General features: G+C 39.7%; 1 protein-coding gene across 4 annotated transcripts in view; it reads right to left on the bottom strand.

Moving 5' to 3' along the window:
• The window catches only part of UBR4 (ubiquitin protein ligase E3 component n-recognin 4), a 314,627-nt gene that overhangs the window by 7,594 nt on the left and 280,371 nt on the right, over positions 1-26,662 (bottom strand). For all 4 annotated transcript variants that reach the window (XM_030185684.1, XM_030185685.1, XM_030185686.1 and 1 more), the window contains 10 exons: positions 23,258-23,448; positions 22,035-22,208; positions 20,855-20,954; positions 19,967-20,185; positions 15,868-15,981; positions 15,304-15,446; positions 14,081-14,206; positions 12,100-12,294; positions 10,122-10,346; positions 1,742-1,832 (listed from right to left, as the gene is read on the bottom strand). In XM_030185684.1, the coding sequence (XP_030041544.1) occupies positions 1,742-1,832; positions 10,122-10,346; positions 12,100-12,294; positions 14,081-14,206; positions 15,304-15,446; positions 15,868-15,981; positions 19,967-20,185; positions 20,855-20,954; positions 22,035-22,208; positions 23,258-23,448 (1,578 nt within the window). The remainder of the gene's footprint in view (positions 1-1,741; positions 1,833-10,121; positions 10,347-12,099; positions 12,295-14,080; positions 14,207-15,303; positions 15,447-15,867; positions 15,982-19,966; positions 20,186-20,854; positions 20,955-22,034; positions 22,209-23,257; positions 23,449-26,662) is intronic.

Here is a 26,662-nt window from a genome sequence, read left to right as displayed (position 1 = left end):
AAATGCCTTGGCCTCCTTTTTTTTTTTTTTTTTAGAAACACTTTATTGATACAATTCTTCTATGGTGATTTTTCTAAGCTGTTGGTTTATATTGGCCTGTATCTTTTAAGGCAGTTTTAATAAGCAATACACATGTTTTGAATGTTCTGCCAGTTTGTTTATTTATCACCATCACATTTTTTAATGTTTTCCTTTGTATGCATTTATGTTTTGCTTAGGTCTGCATCACCTACTTTTTATACACTCATGTGTTTATGTATTTGATTCACAATTTTGCATTTATATAATCTACGCTTTGCTTTGATGCCTTTGTTCTGACTAAGTCATTGCTTGCCATTGGTCTATTTATATAGGTTTCATAAAACAGATGATGTGTTTATAATCTTTTACATCTGGGATGTCTGAATTATGGTATGTCTTTCTTTTTTTTTTACTTTGAATTACAAGTTTTATGTACTTTTGGTATGTATGATTGTTTATTAATGTGGTTATTAATTTGCTTTTTGTTTAAACCTATTTTGGACTCTTGATGCAGGCAGTATAGCCTGTGTCGAGTCCCTTGAATAGAAATGTGTTCTTCAATGAATGTTATTTGAGCAGTTTTCAATAAAGGACCCTTTTGAAGGCTTTTTGTCTGCATTGCTGTTCTTCTGGTCATCTCTAGTGTTTTGATGTTGTTTTTAGAGGTGTGGAGATTGGTCCCTCTTCTTTCAAATCATTATTTAAATGATTAAATGGCTCTGATTTGAACATGAAGGTATCTTTTTTGGGTATCACTAGGGATGGCATCACTTTTTGAGATTTCCTAGTTCTCATCTGGACCCTTTTACAAAGGACCTGTTGGATAATTCTTACACTTCAAGAGATTATGCCCCTTGATTGATGAATTTAAAAATTTGGCAGTGAGATGTTCAGGCAATTTAAAGCTTATGGGTATCCATATTTATATTTGTTTTCTCTAAAATTTTACACTTTGCCCCAATACAGGCACAGTGAGGTGCCAAACCACCTAGATGTTGGACATTTTTCTTGTCTGGCTTTGAGACAATCTCCGTCATACGAAGATAAGTTTTGCCTTTCACAAATTGTTACACTGTGTGCATTAAGTTGGTGAAGAAGTCATTTGAAGACACTTTGTTAAAATAAAAAAAATGTTTTTGGTTATATTAATTTATAGATTTACACAATTATTTTAAACTTATTTTAGAGTTGCAGCACTGCTAACTATTTTGGAAGCTTCATATTCCACTAAAGGAGTAGGATTACTATTAGTTGTTGAGACTTCATAGCACAAACCTGGATGACGCAGTTGATTGCAAATGAAAAGGCAGAGTTATAATTATACCTTCTCACTGTTGAAGTCTGTACAATTTCTCATGTATTAATATTTGATTTTGGATCATTTAGAGATACTTTGATGAACCTTGTATTGTATGGTTGTTAGCTTAACGAATAGGATTTAGCCAACATCCATGTCATCCCATACATTCATGACAGATAAACATCAGGAATGTTAGCTGAACAGATAACAACTCTGGTTAGCTCTTAAGCTAGAGGAGGGATGAGCTGGTTCTTCAGTGACAACTTGGACACACAAAGTTCATTTCTTCCAGATATCCTGAACCAGATACCACTGCTGTAAAGGAGGTCTTTTTACTTGTATTTGTGCCAGCCATTTCAAGCACAAAAAGCACAATCTAGCAGTTGCAAAAAAACATGTTCTAAATCAAACATTGCTTACCTTAAACATACTGTAAATAAGATCTACCAGAGCCCAGAAGAGCAGGCTAGAGCGATAAACAGAGTAGTCCTTTACCACTTTATCCGTTAATCTAGAGAGAGGAGAGAACACTGTTAGGTCTAAAATATTAAAAACCAGTCTGGAGAGATTGATTATTTCCAACAAAGGAAATACTCCACCACCACCACCAGAAATGAATCTGTAGGGCAACCCATGTTGGACCTTTTCTCCTATACTATTCCTCTGTCCTATCGGTTTTGTAGTTCTTTTCAAACTTCTTTTTAACTATAAACTACCTATATGGTTACCTGTGTGCACTATATCAAATTTTAATAAAACCTGGCATAATTTTTGTAAAGCAAAAATGCCTTTTGCTAGATTGAGCACAGACCTATGAAATGAGTCACATGGCTATTAATGACCTGTGACTAGCTACTTATTTTAAATAGGGTGGCTTTTATAACCAGGATCCTTATTTCTCTACAACCATTTCAGTGGCTTCTACAACAAGATTTATAAAATTCTGAAAGCAAAAATTTAACAATTTTGTTTTACCACCTTGTTGTTAAATAATGCAGTATATTATCATCTGAACAGTACGAATTATTGCATAAGAAAGAAAAACATATAATGAAATCTTATTTTCATTACTTCACTAGTAACACGTAATCTAAATAAATACAATTCAATGATCTTTAGAAGCTAAACTGATGGAAGATTGTTTAAAGTACCATTTGAGTTCAATCAGTAGCTTGTTCTAACCTGTCCATATTCATTTAATACTAAGCATACAGCTCTCTTATACATATATCAAACAAATGATTACTTTTCAAATGACTTTCTCCAGCAACTTCCTTTAAAGTATTAAGTATAAAATATGCCATTAGTCACCAGTTCTTCCAGAGAAACAACGAAGAGAGACAAGTTAATCTGCTTGTGTACCTTTAATGTATGAGCCACACCTGCATGATACAGCCTTTGTGTATGTTAAGTGGCTTCTGCTGCTTACAAAGTAATAGAGATGAAAGCAGATGAATGTACGGTCGTGATAAAAGCAAGTACAGGTGAGGGATTTTTGCAAGGGAGCTGGCACTGGATACGCTTTATATTAGGGAGATTTGGTTATGGGAGGGGATAGTGACTTTAGCCTAGTCCTGTCATGCAAGATTTGGATTTTGTTCTCCACTTTTCCAATAGTAGGTCAAGACGAGTTACATTCAGGCACATTAAGTATGTCCCTGGAGGGCCCACAATCTAAGTTTGTACTTGAGACAATGGAGGGTTAGTGACTTAACCACAAGCAGCAGTTGTGAGCTTTGAATCCGGCTTCCCTGGTCGTCAGCCCAGTGCTCTAACCCTAGGCTACTCCTCTCCACTGTAGAAGAATTGATGGTTGGGGGTCTTTTGTAGGTCTTTGCTTCTGAGTTAGGTGACACATTGTATGGCCAAAATGTGAAAGGTTGGCAGTAGAAGTGCACGATATGTCCACTGTTGCACATTTTGATCATTGGTTTTGCTCACTGACCTTTCCTTATTTTAGATATTATCCTTCAATTCCAGTAGGTTGTGATGTTATGTTATAAGGTACTTATAACCCACCAACTCTCCCAACAACGGAATTCAAGGCGAGATAATAAATTATAAAATCAATGAACAACTTAAAATAAAAACATTTCAATAACATATTCATCAAATTAACTTCAAGAAAGCAAATGAGTCTTTAGCGCCTTCCGAAAGATTTTTTTTAAAAATCCTTCAAAAAGTGAATCGTAATAGGAAGGCTATTCCAAAGACAAACAATAGAAAACCAAAAAGAATGTGTAAAAACAGATTTAAAAGATGGAAATACCAAAATTAATTGGTTGTATAAACGAGAAGCAGAACTATTATTTAAAATCCTAAATCTTTTTGATAAATCCCCAGGGCAAATGCCAAACAAAGCACTTGTAAAAAGAGCCTTGTCTGAACAGGCAGCCAATACAACTTGGCCAACAAAGGAGATACCCTATCAAACTTAGACCATTGATAAATCAGTGTTGCTGCAGAAATTTGAACTAGCTGAAGCTTAGAAATGTACTTCACTGCTGCACCTAAGTATAACGAGTTACTGTAATCTAATAACGCTAAGATTGTCAATTGAACAATTACCCTAAAATGATCCTGTAAAAAGTAAGAACATAACAATCAGAGTTAAGTTTAAAATAAGCCTTCCGTACAATGTTGTTTATCTGAGATTCCATTGACAAAGAGGAGTCAAGAATCATACCCAGGACTCTAGACTCTTTATCAACCTTTAAACAATAACTTGTGGACTATTAGAACAGTTTAAACCATAAAATCTTCGTTTTCTCATTCAATTTAAGTTGCGTAGCACTAGACCATGCAGCAATTTTCTTGATACGTGTAAAACATAGAAGAAAGAGAAACAATATTCTGCTCAACTATAACTAAGAGGAAAACATCATCAGCATAAGACATTAACAATTCACCAGATCCCAGGGAAAGCCGTCCCGAGGTGCTCATATAAAGATTGTATAAGGAGAGAGGAAATAGGAGAACCTCGGGACATGCTAAATGGTGAAATCCATAGGGCAGAAAAATTACCATCCTTTAAAAAAGTATATTGCCTGTATATTAGAAATGACTTAAACCAACAAAACACTGAATTCACCAGTCCACAGCTGGATAGTAATAAAATTATTTCATGGTTCACTGTGTCTAACACAGCAGAGATTCCAAACTGCAGAAGCACCATTTTGCCGCCCCAACACAGAACCTGTCTAACCTCAGAGGTCAGAGATAACAACAGAGTCTCAGTGCTGGGGAAAGGCCTTCAGCACCTAACCACCATACCTCTATTCAGGAAATCTAGACTGCCCCAACTTGACATTTCGTCCTTTAGATTGTAAGCTCCTTTCAGCAGGGACTGTCCTTCTTTGTTGAACTGTACAGCGCTGCATAACCCTAGTAGCGCTCTAGAAATGTTAAGTAGTAGTAGTAGGTCAAAACCATATTTGGACCCATGAAATAAATTGAATCTCTCAACATAATTGGTGCTGGGTGACTAATATTCATTATTCTCTACAGCAAACTGCAGAGGAGGGGATGTTTTGGGCAAATGTGGAGGCTTTGGGGTTTCGGTAATTAGTTGGTTCCCTAACCTGTATTGGTGGTTATATGCTGGATCTCATCTTTGAGATGGCAAGTTAGTGTTGCTTAATTTGGGAAGCAGAAGATGGGGGTTATTCCAGATGTTTGGTTAGACCACATCTTTTGGCCAGAATACAGGTATTAAAGTCTTGAAAGAGGTGATCCTCAGAGATGGACAGTGCATTAAACTGGTCTGCTGTTGAATATTGTAGATCGCACAGCGTTGTGGCAGTGGGTCTGAAAGTTACATCATTTGATAAGAAAGTTAGGATCTGGAATTGATTGTTTACAAAGATACTATCTGAATTAGCCCCAGAAAGGCAGATATGGGTAAACTCCTTGTGTGAAGGGGGGGGGGGGGGGGGAGGGCAGGATTGGTTTCATGATGGGTTTGCAAATATTCAAACATGGATGCCACTTAGAGAAGTTACAGAAGTTGTTTAAATCTGAAAATGTGTTTAAAAAATGTAAAGTACACGTACGATCTTCTAGGGTGGCTGTTAGCCAAGCAAAGCAGGATTTGATTTTGAATTTAGACGACTTGCAAAATAGTAAAAGATGAGAAGAATGGACAGATCGGGGACACGACTTTGTCCCCCCTTTCTGCTTTGGATATTAGTTCATTTTTTTTTAAAAGAAAGATTGAGATGTTACATAATTCCTTTTTATCAGGGGCCAGGTTGTTTTCTTGCCTTCTACTGCTAGCTCAAGACTCAGTCTGTGCCCAGTAGAGCATTGGTGGTTAGCTTATCTGAAATCCAGAGGGAGCTGAAGGTTATATTAGGGGAAGAAAGGAAGAGAAGTGCCACCGCCCTGGGAGGGAAAATTCTTCTGGTCCTAAAAATGTGAAAGAATTATACTAACTGGTAGGCAGAAGGCCAATAAGGGAGGGAGGGAGGCTTCATCTATGAAGCCAGAGACAGGTCCGATTAAATATCACTGAAGCAGCGGTGGACCCGCGGATCATATTAACAGCTAAGTTTCGAATTAAAGAATGAATATAGAATGATTATAAAGTTGGCAATAGTGAAACAGAAGTATTGCTAAATTTAAACTGATGAAATTCCATTTCAGAAAGGAGTTTTTTTTAATGCAATGATTGAACAAGGGACAGCACTCGAAAAAATGCACTGCTAATTGAATCTGAGGGTTCTCCCCCCCATTTTGATAGAATATCCCTCTGAAATGCTCTAATAATATATCGTGGAGGTATATATTTTTGAGTAATTAATTTATAATAAATACAAAACCAAAAAATGATAATAAACAGAAACCTTTACATAAATACAAATTGTAAATACACATAAATGTCTCATGTTACAATGAAACAGCACTCTAATGATCTAGGAGGGATCAAAAAGACAACTGTGTCTTTCATCTTACAAGTGAATACTCTCATTATGAATTTTATCACCCACAAAATTTGTAAAGTTGTAATAAACAGTGATTCTGCTCATATGCTCAAGTCTTCTGAGCTGTATGCCGATGAGGAGTGCTATTAAGCTGTTGCTTCTGCTTGAAACTCATTGCTCGTTCACTTTGATTTGTGAAGTCCTTTGTGGTGGTGACCCAAATTAAATTGGAATTGGCTGCTGCTTCAAGGACCCATCTTCTGACTGAGTCATTGAGGCAACAGGCAACTGACTTTACTTTATTTCTTATTAGTCGCTAATATTCCCATGTAGAGTTCAATGCGACTTACATCAAGAACTGAGATACATTTATCCAGAAAACCTATACTGTTTTAATGTTGCGTATGGTGACTGGAAGTTATCTGGGGACCAATACAAATGCAGTTGCTCCCTTGGCCGTTCTAGGGCTTCCTAGTTTGACTTAAATCAGTCAGGTAGAACATGAGGTTCTTTTGCTGGGTCTGAACCACTTTCAGACACATCTTTGTCAAAAGCATTTGCCATACTCCTTAAAAGGCATTTCCTGTACTTGGGGCATTATCTAGAAGCTACTGGCTTGTTTCTCAGCCTTGGTCCAAAAAAATAATGTATGCAATGTCAAACAATAAAATTTTCCAAACAGAAGAAGATGTTGTAAGAGAAAAAAAAATGATTGAGCAGCAAATTTCAGATGAGGATCGGCAGAGCTGAGGCTACAATCGTATAAGTCAAATCAATGAGTTTGCTTACACAGCACACAAATCAATTCACGTAACTGGATGAAAACTAAATCACTAGTACACTTACAAAGCATTAACTGATTATTTATGTATTGAACTACTACAGATTTACAAGGGATTGCAGTACGTTATCACCAGAAAGAGGAACTCTACAATGATTTTCTATGATTCATTCTCACATAACACCCACATTCATCATGCTGTGGTAAACACAACCATCACATAGCTTCATGTCCAACACATATTTATAATAACGTCTTTCTTTGAAGTGTCACTCCCTTATAATGCCTTAGACACTGAGATTCACCAAGCTACGCTGTGATTCATTTCCAATCAACCCTATACTTTCAAGATGAAAAAAAAATCACTTTAAGATAAGTAGCCTAGGCTGTAGACTGAAGATTACATTTCAAATAAACACGGAAGCAATGGCCAGGATGAACAGTGTTTCAGTCATTCCTGCCTTGCATGTCTCTCTGATTTCACCCTCTCCAGCTCAGCTTCCTCAGAACTCTCAAGGTGTTGTAATAAATATCTGAAGCCCTTCCATTATTTGTGCAATTTGCTCCCTCTTCACCATCTTCTGCTCTTCTCCGTCTGCTCCGTATACCTCTTTTCCCTAACGCTATTATTTTTCCATGACTTCACCCTCATTCTGCCTCCTCCATTTCAGCTATTGTTCATCTCCCCGTTGTTCACAGTTATAAAAAGTAGAAGAGAGACATCTCTACACCTCACTATGCTTTTCTCCCACTGTTCCCTTCAGTTGTTTATCTTACCAATTCTATCCTCAGTCTTTCCTACTATTAAGCTTCCATGTCTATTTGTGTTGCAAGATTTTCCTCTTGTTAAAACCATGTTGTCTATAATCCTTTCTATTGTTCATAGTTCTTCCATTACTTTGCCCACCACCAATATTAGATTAACAGGCCTGTGATTTTCTGCTTCCTCCTTGTTCTTACCCTTGAAAAGCGGTACTACATCCACTTTGTCCTTTAGGCACTACCAAATGTTGAGATGTATGGTTTAACTTTTGGTGCAAACCTTAACCTACAGCATCATGAGCACTAGCGATTATAAGCTACTTGTAATGTGGAATTTGACTTCAAACAGACTCGCTGAATGAAAGAAATTCTACAGTACTTTACTTGATTGTATCAGATGTTTGTACCTTTTTTTTTAATGTTAATTTGGAAGCCCCAAGACAGAATTTTTGTCTATCCTTGTAGTGGCTAATCAAATCACGCTGTGATGGTGCAGATTCTTATCACATCAATGCCAGGTACATAAATGGAAAGGCCTCCTGGCAATTTTGTAAAAACTGGGTGTTACCATACTAAGTGTACATCTCTCACACCTTCCACTTCAGTCCTGCCGCCTCACATGGCATGTCTGAGCAACCCTGGGAATTCTCACCAGTCCTGCTCCTTTAAGAACATCCTTCAATGCTACTCCACATGGCTGGCAGAGAATACTATAGTAGCAGCAGCCACCTTTCCTCTCTCTCTCTGTAAGATTGCAAATGTAAACGCTGCGGAACCTGATCCCAGATAGCCCCAACTCAGATACAAGTACTCAGGTGCTTGTTTAATTCTAAAGTAGAGAGTTGCAAAGGGATAGAAATCTGACCCGTCCCCACTGGAATCTCCTCCATTCCTGCCCGTACCCATAACCTTCAGAAGTTTTGTTTTTACTGAGTGTTAATGAAAATGCAAAATCACAAACATGTGCTGAAACAGACATAAAACCAATACTTCCCCCTCCCCCCCCCCAATTCCCCAACCTCAAACCAAGGGGCTGACGTGACCAGCAATCATCCCATGATCAACACACACACACACAGCAAGCCAGCCACCGGTACTAGCCACCTCTAGCCACCTTCCAAACGAGCTGAAACATCTAGAACTTCCATCCATTTCCATATTACTGTCCACACTCTTCTTGTAATGCAGTTGATATGGGGCAAATTAACTACAGAAACTCCCAGTACTTCAATTAGATATTTTCTCATATTTAGCATAGTAATCAGTATTACTAATCACCAATTTCCTCTGCATTGTATTGCAAGCAACTCAAAACAAAAGACAGAGACAACTCAAGCCAGAATGGTATGGTAGTGGTACCTATTAAATTCTGGTAGTCAGCTCCTTCTCCTTCCCTGAACCCCCCCACCCCCACAAGTCCAATGCTTCTCCATCGTCTTTCAACACAGCTCCCTCTCCTACCCTCACCACCAAGCCCAACACTGCTTTCTCTCTTCCCTCCCCGGTCCATCAAACATAGGCTTAAAAAACCTCCAGTTTTTAATGTTGGAGGTTTTTTAAGCCTATGATTGATGAAACCCAGGTATAATATGCAGAATCTTCTTAGATACCTGTACATGTCTGAGGCTTTTTCTTCCGAAGAATAAAAAATGAAAAATAAAGAACAGATATCGCTTAAAGAGATAATTCACCAGTCAGCAGTTTTAAAATGGAGAGAAATATAGGCTCACATGGGTCTATGAGAATACTGAACACTGATTAACAGTGACGTTTTGGTTTGTTTGATTAAATGTCCTTCACTCCTTGCCTGAGGAATCTGATTCCCTGAAACAGTGACTGAAAACAAGGACTAACTTGTTTGGTCACCCTTGCTTGCTCATTCTAGTGACAAGGAATGTAATATTTTTTCTTAAAGAGAGCAATTTCCAGGAGGCATTCACAAGAATAAAACAGGGGTTTATGTGCGGAAATATGTTCCATATCTGCTTCCAAAATTAGGAAGCTTGTGTAAAATTATGCATATAAGGGCACTTGGAGAAGAGGGATGCCAAGGTACTTCTGTTTTCTATTTCAGTGTAAGCTTAAGAGGGAAACTTGTACCCTCTGAAACGCTGGTAAAAAGTACCTGCAGATTATATCACTTTTACCTTCCAGTCTGTCTGTTTCTATGATCGAGCTAACGAGGCAGGTTACTAATCATGAATGTTTAGTTTATCCAATCAAGTAAAAGGATAACAGAAACAAATGAAGACTTTAGCTTGGTGGCTGGAATGTTCTTATGCATTAACAAAACTGCAGCTCGACAAGACCAGACCTACAATAGCTGTTTCCTAACCTGCTGGCTCCCCCTGGTGATACCACTCGAGCATGTGCAGTAACAAGGAGTCGCCTTAGGACGTCAATCCGTACAGCCTTCCACTTCTCTGGGGACAAGATGTGAAGTGCCAAAACTGTATAGTAGTAGCTACCATCCACCTCACAGGCGCTCTCCACCCACTTCTCCTTGGGCTGCTCCATAAAACTCTGCAGATTCTTCTCTTCTCTGGAAGTTGCTCGAGTTCTGCAGAAGTCAGATAAGAAATATATTTCTTCTCTTAACATAAATGTACAAAAACTCTCTAGCAACATAGTAAATGATGGCAGTAACGGTCCATCCAGTCTGCCCAATGGTCACAGTCATTATCGATTCATGATTAAATTAACAATGAATGTGATATTATATACTTTATCACAAGTCTTCCTTTGGTGTTTCTGGGACATAGAATGTAGAAGTCCACCCGACTCTAGTCATTCAGCTCTTCTTCCACAATACTGCACCGTGTATAAATAAGCTGTCATTGTGGAATTCATCTGATCTAGTGTCCCTGAGGGCAGCAGCTTCTTTTGGCTGCCAAACTAAGGTCTATTGCCAGTATGCAGGCCCTTGGAACAAGCATGACCACCTTTTTTGAACTGTAAGTTTAGAAAGAATAAACAAAAATGTGGAATATTAGGTTAGATACATGACCAATATCAGCAAATAAAAACAACCCTGATTATGTGAAAATGTGCCCCTTGTACGTCTACGCCTTAGAGAAGGGGAGTCACAGAGAGAAAAATAAGAATAAAACTCAGGCACAAGAAGAAAATCTTTTCTGCAGGAAAGAAAGCTCTAAAACACAAAGACACAGTAAGAGGCTTCAGGTGGGGCAGACTGAGGAGCAACATTAGAAGATACTTTTTCAGGCAAAGGGTTGGGGATGCATGGAATAGACACCAACATAATTCCTAACAGCATGGGACCATTACAACCCTGCATGGGAATTATAACCCATACAGCAATGTATCGGCCTTCTAAGATGGCTGCAGTAATTTTCTATTTTCATTTATTTCACACCTTTTCACTGGCAAGGTCAAAGTGATTTAAGGATGAAGTGACCTCCCCAACAGTACAAGGAGTGTCAGCAGGAGAAGTGGGATTGGAAAACTGGCTGATTTTGGAATAATCTCAGTGGCTGTAGATTACAGAACTTGGTAATAAGACACAGAAGGCTCCTGGATGTTGGATTAAACACTAGTCTTGCCAGAATCAAGTTGCAGATAAAGGTCTCCAAAATGGAGGCCAGCACATATAATAGATTTTGGGTATACTTCGGACAGATTTTGGGTATACTTCGGACAGATACGGAGGACGCTAGTGTGTAAAAGTTGGAGAATTCCAGTAAGAGCCAAGATGGAGGGGTGGGGGTGAGGGTAGGAGTTTGAATTTATATGTGGAAGAATCTCAACTGGGTAGACTGGATGGGCCAACCTAGTATTTTATCTACTGTCGCCTACTATGTTACCATGTTCCAAGGACCTGCACACTAGTAACGTGTGTAGACGTACATATACATAGAAAATGAAAGCAGATAAAGACCATATGGTCTATTCTGTCTGCCCATCCCATTACAAGGGAAATACACAGCCTGGACTGAAGACTGAGCACATAAGAGTTTTAGGCAGCAGGCCCTCTGCAAGACCTTTTAAATGATATGAAATTTTTGTGAAAGCACACCATCACTGATGTTCCATCTGTGTCAGACTGAAAGTCTCCTGGGTTCGAGCACTTTCCCATACGCAGACTTTCGAGTTTCAGAGAAGTTCCACTGAACACCACAGGGTTTACTGTGAGTTCCTCGATTGTCACCTTTTCCCAATGCCCTTCACCAAAACTTATTTCAATATCCCATAATGTCACATCCATTCCCTGTTCCACCAATTTGCACTAACTTATTTTCTGTAAATAGCTCTTCTGGCTAAGGGAGACTGACTAGGTGGGGATATATACTTACGTGTTCAGGACGTATAGCACCGTGTGAATGATGTATGGAATGAGGTGTATATTGCTCTCTCTGCCGCCTCCACCAGTATCGGCACTAAAGGACTGTTCCATAGCAAAGCGCAGGAACAACAGCTTCATGTCATGTATATTAAGTTGGTAGGTTGGTTCCCGCTGGCCTGTGCATTCTTGTAGATAGGTGTTATGTCTGAAAAGGAAAACAAAATATATACAAATAAACTGACAGAAAAATAAAAAACTGCAACAGATTTAAAAACGAATACTGAATCACCATCCCAAAGCTTTAGCATAGCATTTAGTTTCTCTCTTTCCTGGTATCAAGCCACTCAAACTGGTTTACAACAGGAATCTAATTATAATACATAAGAAAGTTCTTTTTAAATCTTCTTTCGAAACACGAGATATGATTGTGAAGGAGAAAACATTCCGGCAATGTCCTTCCAGGGTCTGGCTGCTTGAACAGAGCCTAGTCTCTTCTTACCCTTAGATGAGGGGAAAGTGAAAAAATTAGAAGCTTCCTGTCTCCTAGTTCTTGCAGAGGTTGCAAAGCAGAAATGAGCTAGTGGATAGCTAGGGATCAGTCCTTGTAATGTTTTAAAAAGGAAGAACGCCAATTTGAAAGACACACTTGCCTCAATGGGTACCAATGTAGTTTGATATAAAAAGGGGAGACACTGTCAGATTTTGATAGTCCAAAGATTAGTCTGATTGCTGTATTTTGAATGAAGTCTCTTAACTAAGGTCTTTGTGCAGCCCAAGTATATTAAGTTACAGTAATCAAGAGATGATAGTAACAGCACATTCACCAACTGTTCATAATGACTGATTTCAAAGTACTTCTGAATGGTACGGAGCGTTCTCATTAGGAAGAAACTTTTTTTGGCTAAGGTGTTAACTTGTGCCTCCAGGGAAAGAGCGTTGTCAATTTGAATGCCTAGGAGTTCGATGGTTGGAGAAAGAGTAAAGTCAACTTTTGCTTGATGGTAATCATCTTAGGGATTTGTTCTGGTTTTGAGTTGAAACATAAAAATGTGTTTTTTTCTGTATTGAGCTTAACTTATGGGCATACATCCATGTTTCTAGTAAGTTAATACATTGTTGAACCCTGGATATGTCAATTTTGAAGATTGACTGGATGGGGATTAACACTGAGATGTCATCAGCGTATATGTAATGGAGAAAGTCATTTCTGTCTAACTGTGAACTTAGGGATCAGAGAAAAACATTAAACAGTACCGGAGAAAGAGGGGAGCCCTGTGGGACCCTGCACCTATTACTTCAGTTCAGGGATAGGTCTGTGTGTAGTCTGATCCTGTATGACCCACTTTCCAAGAAGCCTCTGAACCACTTTAAAACATTTCCTGTTATTCCCATTTCCTACTATGGAACCTTGAGGAAATAGGAATCACAGGAGATGTTTTCAACTGGTTCAGAGGCTTCTTGGAAAGTAGGCCCACTAGGTCGAACGCTGAGGATAAATCAAATTGGAGTAGCAATGCGCTTTTTCCTTCACTTAACAGTAGTCAGACATGTCCAACATAGAGCACAAAACTGTTTCTGTGCTGAAAAGCACACGGAATCCAGATTGAGATGCTGGAAGGATATTGTGCAAGTCCAAGTAGTGATTGAGTTGTAAAGTCACCATTCCCTCCATTAATTTAGTAAAGAATGGAATGGAAGCCACCGGTCTATAGTAAGAAACCATTTGTCTAGGTCAGTTAGGATCTTTAGGTGTTGATATTTTAAAGACCAGATAGCCAAAGAAAACAGCTTTTCACAGTTTCCCCCTCTTCCTAACCATCCTCCCCAATTAAATAAATATTTCTTTTTAACAGAAGGTTGAATCCTTGGACATGGCTGTAACATTGTTTGCCTAATGTACTATAGCTTCTCAATGTCTGCTCAAAAGGTCAAACCAGATCACTCCCGTGCTCAGCTTGCAACCTTCTAGATGGAAAAGATCCCATATTTACCTTGCTAAGCACGTTGCAAAAGCTGACTCTGGAACATGAGGACCCCATACAGGCAGCAGCCCATTACACTTGGTGTTCGCATTTTGTAGAGCGGCAGACTCCCATTCTTCACGGCCACGAGCCAATCTGTACAGAAAAGATCCATCTATAAGCGTTCCTGGCTTCACAGAACTGGACAACAAGGATTGACCATTTGCACTTCAAAACTGGTTTGATTCACCATTGTATCAGAGACAGTATGAACCAGGTGCTCTGCTCGCTTCCTCTCCCCCCTCCGAGCGCAAGCACTGAAAACATGCACACGATAACTTCTAAATACCAAATGCTGTGCATCACCTTCAAACCCCACCATCTGCTACAACCACAACACATATTTCTGATTGCAGACACAGTGACAAGTTGAAAGAAAGCACACATTTGGAAATGAAAAATTCTGTATACTATTTAACAAAAGGGTTCAAGGTTCTAACTACTGTTTATTGTACGTTTTGTCTTTTTACTTAGCTTTATCAGTTATTGCTCATTGAGTTTTGTTGATATTTATCTATAGCAGTGTTTCTCGCATTTATTTGTGGTATATGTCTGTTTTACCTTGCAACTCGCCTGAAGCATCTGGTTATATAAGCAAGAAAATGTAAATACAATAATTTTCTGTGCTTGCAGTGGGAAACAGCGTTACAGTTGTTTGCAAGATTCTGCGTGACAGATGTAACGTTACACACAGTTTAACCATTAGCGTTCCCAGGCAGCAAGGGGTAAATTTCACACAAAACAAACCTTATCACGTTTACTCAGTTTTTTTTTTAAAGCAAAATGGAAGTATTTTCTGTTTAATGCTTAGAAAATATAGTAACATATTTTCCAGATATCTATAGAGTCTAAAGAAACTGAACCATTAACAGCCAAAGCAGTTCATAGCACAGACCCACTACAATGATTAAAGTCTGACTGCAGGACGTTAGCATAGTTCTATTTTCCAGCAGTTCTTCATCTGCTTTAGCACTCATGTCTTGAGTCAGAAGTAAAGATACAGATGAGATGACTAACCTACACATTATAGATACATTTCAAGCATTTGGTTGTCTTGACAGCACTGCTCTCTTTCCCTCGGTTCTAAGTCTGGAGTAAAATCTTCATGATGTAGACTGGATCCAGTCTGCTAAATGCCTTAAACCAATACAAGATCTGCAGCAAGAGAGCAGGACCGGCAGAGTTACTAGTACCTTACTGCTGCCAGGTGGCAGTCGTAATGGACGATATTGAAGTGCGACACTGTGCTGTAGCCTTGCTGCTTTCGAGGTTTGTTCTCAAATTCCTCCAGTGCAATGCGTTTGGTAAAGGTGTAAATACCCAAGACCTTTGTGGGCTGAAAGACATAGTTGGAGCTGGTACAGGTTACATAGAAATAAAGATAAAGACTTCAAGGCTTAGTTTATTCTTTTTCCACAGCTGCTGCAGTATCAGATTCTAAGGAACTCTCTAAATTTAACAACTTTCATCACTGAAGCACCTCTATGCCTGGATTGTACCTTTCTAAATTTCATTACGCTTTTTGCCCTACTACGTCCGTTGAAAGCCTGATCCAAGCACCTACCATCCTGTCTATTAATATTTTTTTTTAACATGCTGATACTGAACTAATTAGCATGTTCACGTTTATTAAGCTTGATATCCTAACTAAGTAAAACCAATATGGCTAACAATTTAAATCAGAAAATTAATTATAAACATACTGTACCTAAAACTTAATATGATTTATCAACATATGGTTATGGAGATCACCTTACCTGGAACTTGTACCCCTCCCTACAGATACAGCAGGTAAGTCCTGGCTCCTCAATCAGCTCCTCCATCTGTTTCAGAAGTGCTGTCTTTGTCACCACTTGGCCCTTCTCATTTGTCTGATACAAACCAAAAACATAATTAACAATGCAAATCTTAACCTGTACTATGCACAAAAAGTCACTAAAAGTTTGTTTAAACATACAAAAGCAAACAAAACCTCATTGCCTTAAGATGTCATAGAGAATAAGAGACTCTTGGTAGGTCAACTTGATGAGAACAAGTTGGAATAACCATACAGGTCACCTTTAACGTCAACGATTCTAGATAAAGCTATATGGGTAAGTTATCAAATAATAACACAAATACCAACTCTACCTGAATGTAACTACTGAAAAGGTGTGAGCTAAGTCCAAATTCTTAACAGTACACTAGTAGAGAATAAGGTAAGGAAACTATTCGTAAGAGCGCATATTTAAAAATTAATACTAAATTTTAAAAACTGAGGACCTGGGGAATTTGGGGGAAACTTGTATGCAACTGGACTACTTCAAATGGTTTTCTTTACTAGTCTTACAGGGAAGCGAAAGGATCAAGTGAAAGTTGATCTCTCCAGTTGCTGCAGACCAAGTTTGGGGTTGGAGGCCTTGAAGCAGCATCTGTCACCTCCTTTCCTACTGGGTTTCCTAGCCCATTATAAACCACAAAGCTGTGTGTTTCTGTTGATCACCCCACCCCTCACTTATCCACACCCATCTTGTTAGAATATCAATGGTATGCTTTGATGTGCCCATGCATACCTCCTACCCACCCCCATCCTCCCACCCTGTCAGACTGTCATAGTAATGCTTGAAGGTTTTCACTTATATACACTGTCAGCTAGCACATTTGCTTATTTCCGATCTGAGGAAGAAGGGCAACCTTCGAAAGCTAATCAAGAAATGTATTAACTTATGTCCAATAAAAAAGGTATCTTATTTTCTTTTCCATGTTTTATTTTGTTTGATTTCTATTGATAACAAAGGTGAAAGAAAGCCAGGAGCCTTTAAGGGGAGAGCAAAGATTACAAATTATTCCTATCAACTTCAAAGCAGACACAAACAAAAAGTACAATTTGAAATGTCTGTATACAAATGCCAGAAGCCTAAAAATATATAGCACTAAATGAACAGGTAGGCATGTGAGACTTGGTGGAAAGAGGACAACCAATGGGACACTGTTTCCAGGATACAAACTGTATTGCAATGATAGGGTGGATCAGATTGGAGAGGGGGTGGCACTGTATGGCCAAGCTGCAGTGTGGAATGGAATCAGTTTCCTGTGACTATTCAGGGGGGGCACTTTCATTGCTTTTTAGGAAGGCTATAGAAGTCTATTTTTCTTGATGTTTTTAAATTGGTAATGTTATATAAGGATTTATTGTTCAGTTTCTTTTACTTATGTGAGCCATCTTGCTTGACTATTTTGTCAAGAAGAGGATATATAACTTTTAAATAAATAAATATATGTTAAAAAGGGAATCGAGTCAAACAAAATAAACATTCTGCATGAAACAGCAGCATGGAATCCTCATGGATAGAAATTCCATATGTAAAGGAAAGAGTATACTGGTGGGGCTATACTACCGTCCACCGGACCAGAACAGATAATGAAATGATAACAGAAATTAAGGAGGGTAGCAAATTGGCAACAATATATTAATAGAAATTTCAATTACTCCAATACTGACAGGATAAATGTCACATCAGGAAAAACCACAGAGGTAAAATTCCTAAATGAAATAAATGACTGCTCTTTGGAGTTGACAAGATGGGAAGCTATTTCAGATCTAGCCCTGGGTGAAATACAGACTTGGTGCAAAAGGTAACAGTGAGGGTCTGCTGGGAAACAGTGACCATAATATGATCAAATTTGAGTTAATAACTGGAGTGAAGACACTAAGGAAATCTACTGTAGCAGCATTTAACTTCTGAAGTATGATAAAATGAGGAAAATGGCTTAAAAAAAAGCTAAAAGGAGCAGCTGCAAAGGTTAGGCATTTAAATCAGGCATGGATGTTGTTAGAAATTGAACCTTTATGTTTGCCACCCTAGAAAGAATGGGTATTGGGTCTATTTATAATGGACTGGGAACCCAGCAGGGCTGCTCCATATCACCACTTCTTTTCGCACTGACCCTTGAGCCTTTTGCTAAGAAGATTAAGAGACATGAAGAGATTAAGGGAATTGATGTAGGGCGCATCTCCCCAAAAATAATGCTGTGTGCCAATGACATTATTATTACTTTGCGAGAGCCATCCCAAACCTTGCCCAAGCTCATTCAGGAAATACAGGCCTATAGTTCAGTATCTGTTTCTGAAAGTGGAGTGGAGGAGTGGCCTAGTGGTTAGAGCATCAGTCTTGGCTGGTTCAAATCCCACTGCTGCTCTTTGTGATCTTGGGCAAGTTACTTAACCCTCCATTGCTTTAGGTACAAAATTAGATTGTGAGCCCTCCAGGGACAGAGAGATATCCAGTGTACCTGAATGTACGGAGTTCTCCTGGGGGGAGACCAGACTCCTTGTGGGAAGAAGTCTGTGAGTTGGTGGGGCCGGATGCCACACCAGCTGAGACTTGGCAGATCCAGCTGCGGTGTGAAGAGTGTGAATTCCAGCTGGAACTGGCTCGTATGCAAAGCTCCAGCCCATCCCCTGTGCCCAAGCTGGAGGTAGGATATGCCCAGATCAGGTCCAACTTGCACTATCTTTCCTACTGTCATCCCTTTTATCTGTCATATTCTCAATCTTTCACTTTCCACTGCAACCGTTCCTAATGCCTTCAAACATCAAAATTTGTAGTTAATCAGAAATTGGTAGGACTTCAGGAGAAATGTTTAGATGATGATGTTGAACAATGGAATACTGTAACTGATTCTTTGAGGCTGCTTTTAACTCAATTCATTTGTTCAGTACCCATGTCTGTTGTATCATTCCAACCTTAAGTAATTCCCTTGTCCCTTTATTTGTCCTGTTTGACTGTCTTGATTAGCTTGTAAGCTCTGTCGAGTAGGGACTGTCTCTTACATGTTTAGTGTACAGCGTTGCGTACGTCTATAAGTAGTAGTAGTAGTAGAAGTGGTTCCTATAAAGCGAATTACACTACAGCATTCCCATTCTGCAACTTGGTATAATGAAGAATTGAGAGAGTTGAAAAAAGATGTTTGCAGATCTGAACAGGATTGGAGGAAATTTCCATCAGATGCTACTTTAGAAACTTATCATTTGAAATTAGGTCTATGTAACGCTGCTAATTTGGCGAGTAAGAAAGAATATTTAATAAGGCTATCGAATCCTCTCCTTCCCAATCAAGACAGCTTTTTGCTACTGTAAGCTAATAAAAGGAATGTAGAGGTTTCTGTTTCTAGTCAACAATTTGCTGAGAAAATTGGATGGAGTTTACCCTTGTGAATGAAGAGCAAGTAAAATCCAATATTGAACCTTGTCAAGATTCTGTTGTTAAGGCTTTAGGAGAAAAGACAAGTAAGTCTGGTAGTTGTATGGTTAAATCATCACTCATTGAGGGTAGATTACTGGACTCATTGAAACTGGCATCAGTTAAGTCATTACTTACGAATGAGAAACTTGATGCTTCCAGAGCAGAGAATTTTAGACCTCTCTCGTCTCTCCCATTTCTAGCAAAGGTGATTGAAAAGGTTGTTTTATTCCAACTGATAGATGAATACCAAATATTGGATCAGTATTAATTTGGTTTCTGAGATGAACATGATACAGAATCATTATTGCTGTCCACGACCGAGGTTATTAGGGCAGGATTTGATAAAGGGGCCTCTTTTGTTTTAGTTTCATTAGATATCTCTGCTGCATTTGATTTTATTAGTCATGCAATCTTGTTGCAATGGCTGTGAGGCACTGGGATTGCTGGGGTGGTTGGGAAATGGTTTGCATCCTTCCTAGAAAAGTGGAGGTATTGTGTAGTACAGAAAAGAGACTGATCATTGTCCATGATCTGATGGTATGGATTATGAAAGTAAGTTTTTCTCCACTCTTTTAAATAAGAAAATAAATAAATAAAAATACTATAGAAAGATAACATGGGTAATACTTACTGTCATTCCTAGCGTGCCTAGCGCTTTCTGCCTCATTGCCATGGCCATACGCTTCTTCTCAGCTCGCGTCTCTCTTCGTGCTGCATCGATCTTCCTGTTGACCTCTAAGTGTTCTCTAAGCGCCTCAAGCAGATTCTCTGCCAGCGTCCCAATCCCTTCATCGCTCGAAACTTGTTCTAATTTGTGCAAATTTGTAATTGAATCTGTACCGATAAGTACCTGTGACAAGAATATAGACAGTGTCTCCTACTGATAAATATTCAAATAATGTAACAAGCAGAACATGCATGTAATTCCATTTGTAAGGAGTATTTGGGCTAAGAACAATCTACCCCAAATTTCCAAGGAAAAAGAAAATCAAGAGAAAAACTTATCCAAAGGTCTTATTCTTCTATTTGTCTGGTGTGTTGTAAGTTTATATTCATAATTTTGAAAGATAGCCTAGTAAGACACTATAAAAATGCACACGTACATCCCCTGCCCATTTCACCTATCTCAACCTATATCCTAACAACCACATCATACCTCTACAATTGCTACAGCTGTGTTCTTTCTCTGATACTATGTAATTCCATACTATGTAAGCCGCACTGAGCCTGCTACCGAGCGGGAAAGAGCGGGGTATAAATGCAACAAATAAGTAAGAGCTGATAATATGTAACACTGAGAATAGAACACAGATCTGCCAAAATCCATGCTACTTACCCCCCCCCCCCCCCCCCACACACACACACATACTCACTCGCTTTCTCTCTCTCTCTCTCTATATATATATATATATATCTGTATCTACCTATCTATATACACCTACAGCCATTGGTTGCTGGCAATTCAGCTGGTGGCCCATGATAGCCACCGAATAATTCATAAAGCAAGCAAATGATTCACCTGCGTGGGTGGGTGCTGTGTGGCCAGACCTCGAAGCAATCTCAGGATATAAGGGAGAGCAGGACGAGATAAAAACTTCTTCCAAACATCAGCATCCAAACTGAAAAAAAGAGAAAAACAAAGTCTAGGTAATTAAATATACAGGGGAAGAATTCAAACACACAAAAGCCATCTTCCTGCTGCTCTCACAATGTGCTTCCTGGTCTGTTCCCAAGATACAGAGAATACTACAGTGTACAGTGAAATAACAGCTGATGCACGAGTTATCCTATGCCTTTTTAAATTCTAGAACCGTCCTCGACTCCACCACTTCCACCGGGAGGCCATTCCACGCCTCCACCACCCTTTCTGTGAAATACTACTTCCTTAGGTTACTCCTCCTAAGCCTATTCCCTCTTAACTTCGTCATATGCCCCCTCATTCTAGAGCTGTCCTTCAGTTGAAAAAGGCTCTCTTCCTGTACATAAATGCCCTTGAGATATTTAAACGTTTCTATCATGTCATCTGCATATAATAAAGGAAAAAATGTTTAAAGACTAAGTAAACTCCCAGATGGCTCATGTAAACGTTAAAAAGTTGAGGCAACAATGGAGACCTTTGAGGGACGCTGCAGTTCGACTTCCAACCCTTTGATGCTACACCATTCTTCAAAACACTATAGTGTCTATTTCCCAAGAAGGACGAAAACAATTTATCACTTTGACCCTATGATAGCCATATGGAGAGCTTTAAACGATTGGCTGCCATGAGAAGCAATGTTATTCAAATGCATACGCCATCATGAAGCTACGGTAGTTTACAAGACTCATCGTTTCTGACGTGTTCTCACCCACACCCAATATAGACACTATTTGCACTAGTATTTCTAGTGTTTTCTGTTGTTCCTCAGCCTCTGGTGACTTTATAATTTTGTCCAAGAGTTCTATTGGAGAGGGGGTGTATTATTCTGCAGTGCTGGTTTTACCCCAGCAGGTGATCCCGAATTCTTCTAGTACAAGGTAAGATGTGTCAGGCTGTAGATGGTTTGGTAGCTGGATTCAGGACAACATGGTGGGGTAAGGGATTTGTGAAATTTTACTAAGAAGGAACTCCTCCTTTCTGGTACAGCAGGAATGGAACAGGAATAACCTTGAGTTCTCAGTTAGATAGAAAGACTCTGTTTAAGAGAAGGCCAGCTTACTTTTTAGCACTGGGGATATGTTTCTTCATGTAGTCCAGGGCATTCTGAGTGATTCCTTTCTGCAGGATGAGGTCTTTCAATTGGTGACCATTACTGTTGTTTTTTATGCCAGCTGCTATTTTGCAGAAACAGTCAAGGAAGACTTTATCATCTGCATTGTGCTCATCATCGTATCTGGGAGGAGGTGGAAAAGGAGAGACAGACATTTAACCTTAATATGGCCACATTAAACATCATCATTAATACACAGGGAGAGTGTTCAGCACTTGAACATCCAATAACTACAAATGTCTAACCCATTAGGAAAGTAGAGATGATTGTGAACCGGAAATGCAGAGCACGATTCAGATGTAATAATGCTCAACAGGATCAAATAATTAAAGTTACTGTATTAGTCCACTTTAATGGAAATAAAACAAAGAAAGGAAAATAAGGTGATATTTCAGTCAATAAAAAAAGATTGTATACGGAATCTTCCATCTTGAATAAAGTAGTGAGGTTGCATGTTAGTCCAATAAAAAAAGGTATTATCTTATTTTCCTTTATTTAGTTCAGTTTTATTTCTATTTGTTACCCCAACTGGACAGTATAAATTCTGATAAATATAAATAGATCTCTGCTCCATCTCTTTTCAAATCATAATCCCTGAAAAACACAAATCAGCCCATTTGTAAACAGAGTGTGAATGCCAGTGCAAGACAGAACTGAAAAGCCTTCTCTGGATGAAAGGTAAAGGGGAAACATTTATGTTTTCTTCAAATACAGCTGAAGGAAATGAATTCTATTTTTGAAGGAAGGTGGTATACACCTGAATCTTACTTATGTTAAGGGTTTTGGCATTCAGTCCCAAAAATCTGTTCTAAAAACAGAACAAAAAAAGGTGACAGACATCAAAAAATTTTTGTGGACTGAAGTGGAACCCATTTATCAGGTCTGCAGAAAAAAAGATGAGGGGGGAGTGATCATGTGATGAAAGCAAGGTGAGAACTCACAAAGGTCAAGCCAAGCTTTCTAGCTTTTTCTATAGCTTGCTGAGAAATTCTCCATTTTGCCAGAGTCAGATGTTCGCAGCCACTTGTCATCATGGAGAAAATGTCATGATATAGTTTCAGAGCAAACGAACTGTGTAAACATACATTATGGGGAAGGAACAGAGGTGAAGATTTACTTCGAATCTACTGGGGCTTTTTTTTCATATCAAGTATGTAGAAGTCAGCACATACTTATCAAAACTGCAGTATGGTTTGAACCGATCCACTAAGATCTGCATTTTCTCCATTTCCCCAAAGGACAGGTATGGGATGATTCGCAGCAAACCCTGGAGGACACTGAGATTGGAGCGTACAAAAGTACTATTTATCTGGTCCAGGAGCATCACCAACTGGTCCTTGTCACCTGTCAGGAGCAGGTTCCCCTAAAATTGAAAGAGAATCATGAATCATCTTAAATATGGAAGCTTTTGTTTTTCTTCTTCTTTAAGGATAACATTAAGGGGCCCTTTTACTAAGCTGCGGTGAAAAGGGTCCTGCACTAGATGTGGGAGCCGTTTTTGCCGTGTGCTCGGCCCTTTATACCGTAGCGGGCAAAAATGCCGTGCACTGCGGGTGGAACTACTGCCGGTGGCCGCATTGGGCTGGCAGTAGTTCTGGAATGGCGAGCGATAAGCCTGCGCTGGGTTTAGTCAACATATCAAGATAGTAAACAATTTCTAGGCTTGCAAATAAGACAACAAAAGTAAAACAGCAGGAGAAGATGAAAGCAATTAAGTACCATTTCCCTGTCTACCTGTTCTTCTGACCTAGCTAAGAACATGCTCCAACTGTCTCAGATGTGAATGGAGGAGAATGACCTTGTGGCCAGGATTTGTATTTCTGTTTTAGCTCATAAATCTCCACTAACAAGCCACTCCTCCCTCCACCAGCAACATGGTCGTCTTGGTGACCGCCACACCTGAGGCATCTTAAATATCTCTCCAACTGTGCTTGAGGAAGCGGATACAGTCATGCCATCACCTTTGCAACCCTGAAGCCAGCTTCTGGCATGGCCCACTGAGCAGAAATATGCTCCCCAATCACCTCATGCACAGGAAAACCCAGTGAGGGCTTTCTTGTGCTGGCCATCTTGGGGTTAGCCACGGCCTCCTGCACAGCAATGTTCAGCCCCTTCAAAGCCTTGACGATTAAGAAGGGCACCTCCTCCTTATAAAAAATCCATACAGCCACAGATTCATCAGGCTTCTGACCCAACACCTCACCCTCCTCCAAGGAGGGCAGCTGCTCAGACACCCCTGACATCGCCGGCTCAGTGGGGCTCACTCCCAAATACCTCCTTTTCTCCAGAGGGTCCAAATCCAAGGCAAGAAGTTCCTGGGGCAATGGCGGGTTAAGTGACCTGCCCAAGATGACAAGGAGCAGCAGTGGGATTTGAACTGGGCACCTCTGGATGGCAAGGCTGGTACTCTAACCACTAGGCTACTACTCCTCCACTCAGTTCCTCGCGATTCCGGGTACCTGCATGTAATATGTTCAATGATGTTTAAAATCTTAAATGGGTTGATGACCTGTCATGTAGTTTAGGATCTGTAACCTCCAGGTAGGATTGTTGTGCTAACAATCAGTTCTCTGTGGTAGGCTCTGTAGTGTGGAACTTACTACTTGTCTAACTCTGAAGCTACAACTCTAAGGGGAGGGATTATGCAACTAATTAATCATGCTTTCTACAGAGAACGAGTACTACAGGTAAGTAACTTTCTCTATCAGTCATCCAGAGTGAATTAGACACACAAATGGATGATGCCCGTGCTCATGGTTGTTCCAGCTTGCAGAAGACTCTGTTGGTGTTGAAGATCAGGCCTAGTCAGATGATAATACGAGTGTTGAACACAGACTAATTGCTCAGTACTTCTTGACTGAATGCTCTGACTGGTGTATGAAGTAATGTGAAGGTATAACTGAGGCTCAAGTAGCTGCTTTGTAGATGTTTTTCACTGAAGCAGACCAAAAGAGCCGCCAGTGGCTCTGATTTGATAAGGAATGACTGTACTCAAAGAGATACCAGCATGCTCATAACAGACCTGTATACGGGTTGCTAGCTAATGACATATGAAGAGTCTTCTTGCACTGATGCCTTTGAGGTTTAGGATAAAAGGGTATTTACCATTAGCTCCTTATTAATGAGAATGAGTGCATACAACTACCCTATGATGACATTGTGTATAAGGCTCATGAGAGACTAAGGCTTGAAATTCACCGATTCTTTTGGTAAACGTGACCGCTATCACTATCAGAAAATACAAGCTCCAGGTTCATTTTTGAGAGATGAGGGTTCCATCCACTCAAACTGAGGTTTAATCAGAAGCAAGAACAAAATTCAGGTCCCATGAACCAAAGGATTGTCATTAAGGCTGCTGATAGCACTCTGCCGAGTCTCACCACCAACTGGTTTTAATTTCCTAGTACATAAGCAGTTGGATCACAAATTCATGCTGCCTCTCCGCATAGTCAAAGGGACACATCTTAGTTGTTGACATAAAACACTGTCACTTGATTCTCTATCTGGATTATAACTATATGATTCCAGAGATGTGTGAATGCTCAAAGGGAGTAAAATATTGCTCCAAAGAAGAGACTTGAAAAAACAAACGCCTTTAATGCAACAATCTTTCCAGCACTAACTTGACAACCAATGCCTTCAACAGTGACTGACAAGGAAATTCTAAGAAACCACTGGGAGTAGAATGAGCAAGTTCCAGGGTGTAACCTTTGCATATGACTGAGGATCCACTGACCCAAGTTTAATTGGGCTCACCTCCAGAATTAGCCAGTCACCTACTTAGAGGTACTGCACCATGCCCCTCCCCCCCCCAAAAGCCTCATTGTGCCCCTTGGACGCTTTCTGATCCTTTGGCTCCAGCCATATGCTTGCCTCTGGGACCCTGCCCCCAACCCCTTAAAGGGCTATCCTCTGGACCAAGAGTTCTCAACCCAGTCCTTGCCGAGACACCTAGCCAGTCAGATTTTCAGGGTACCCAAAATGAAATTGCCTGAGATAGATTTGCATACAATGGAAGCAGTGCATGCAAATTTATCTCATGCATATTTAGATATCCTGAAAACCTAACCAGGTATGTCCTGAAGACTGGGTTGGGAACTCCTGCCCTGGACGGATACCTACTCTGCTGCATCCCTTTCTAAACTCTACCTCTTGGTTCTTCCCAAATAGGCCTTTTGCTGATAGGAAATTATTCAATATTTTGGGACAGTCTTCCTGGAGTTTAGGTACTTTGAGACCAGCAGACTCATCACCAACTCCTCAGATGTCTCTTATCCATGCTGTTCTCTCAAAATTGGAGCACTGTAATATTTGGAGGATGGGGTTGGGATGGGATTTGATACACCACCTTTCTGAAGTTACAATCAAAGCTGTTTACATATTATATACAAGTACTTATGTTGTACATGGGACAATGGAGGGTTAAGTGACTTGCCCACAAGGAGCTGCAGTGGGAATCAAACCTGGTTCCCCAGGCTGTTGGGCCACTGCACTAAACCATTAGGTTATTCCTCCACTAGTTTATGCAGGTCTTACTCAATATGCTATTAAACTAATACAAACTGTTGAAAACACAG

Source organism: Microcaecilia unicolor, chromosome 13 (assembly GCF_901765095.1).
Source record: "Microcaecilia unicolor chromosome 13, aMicUni1.1, whole genome shotgun sequence".
NCBI lineage: Eukaryota > Metazoa > Chordata > Amphibia > Gymnophiona > Siphonopidae > Microcaecilia > Microcaecilia unicolor.
The sequence above is the reverse complement of the archived record's forward strand: the minus strand, read 5'-3'. Positions and strand labels throughout refer to the sequence as shown.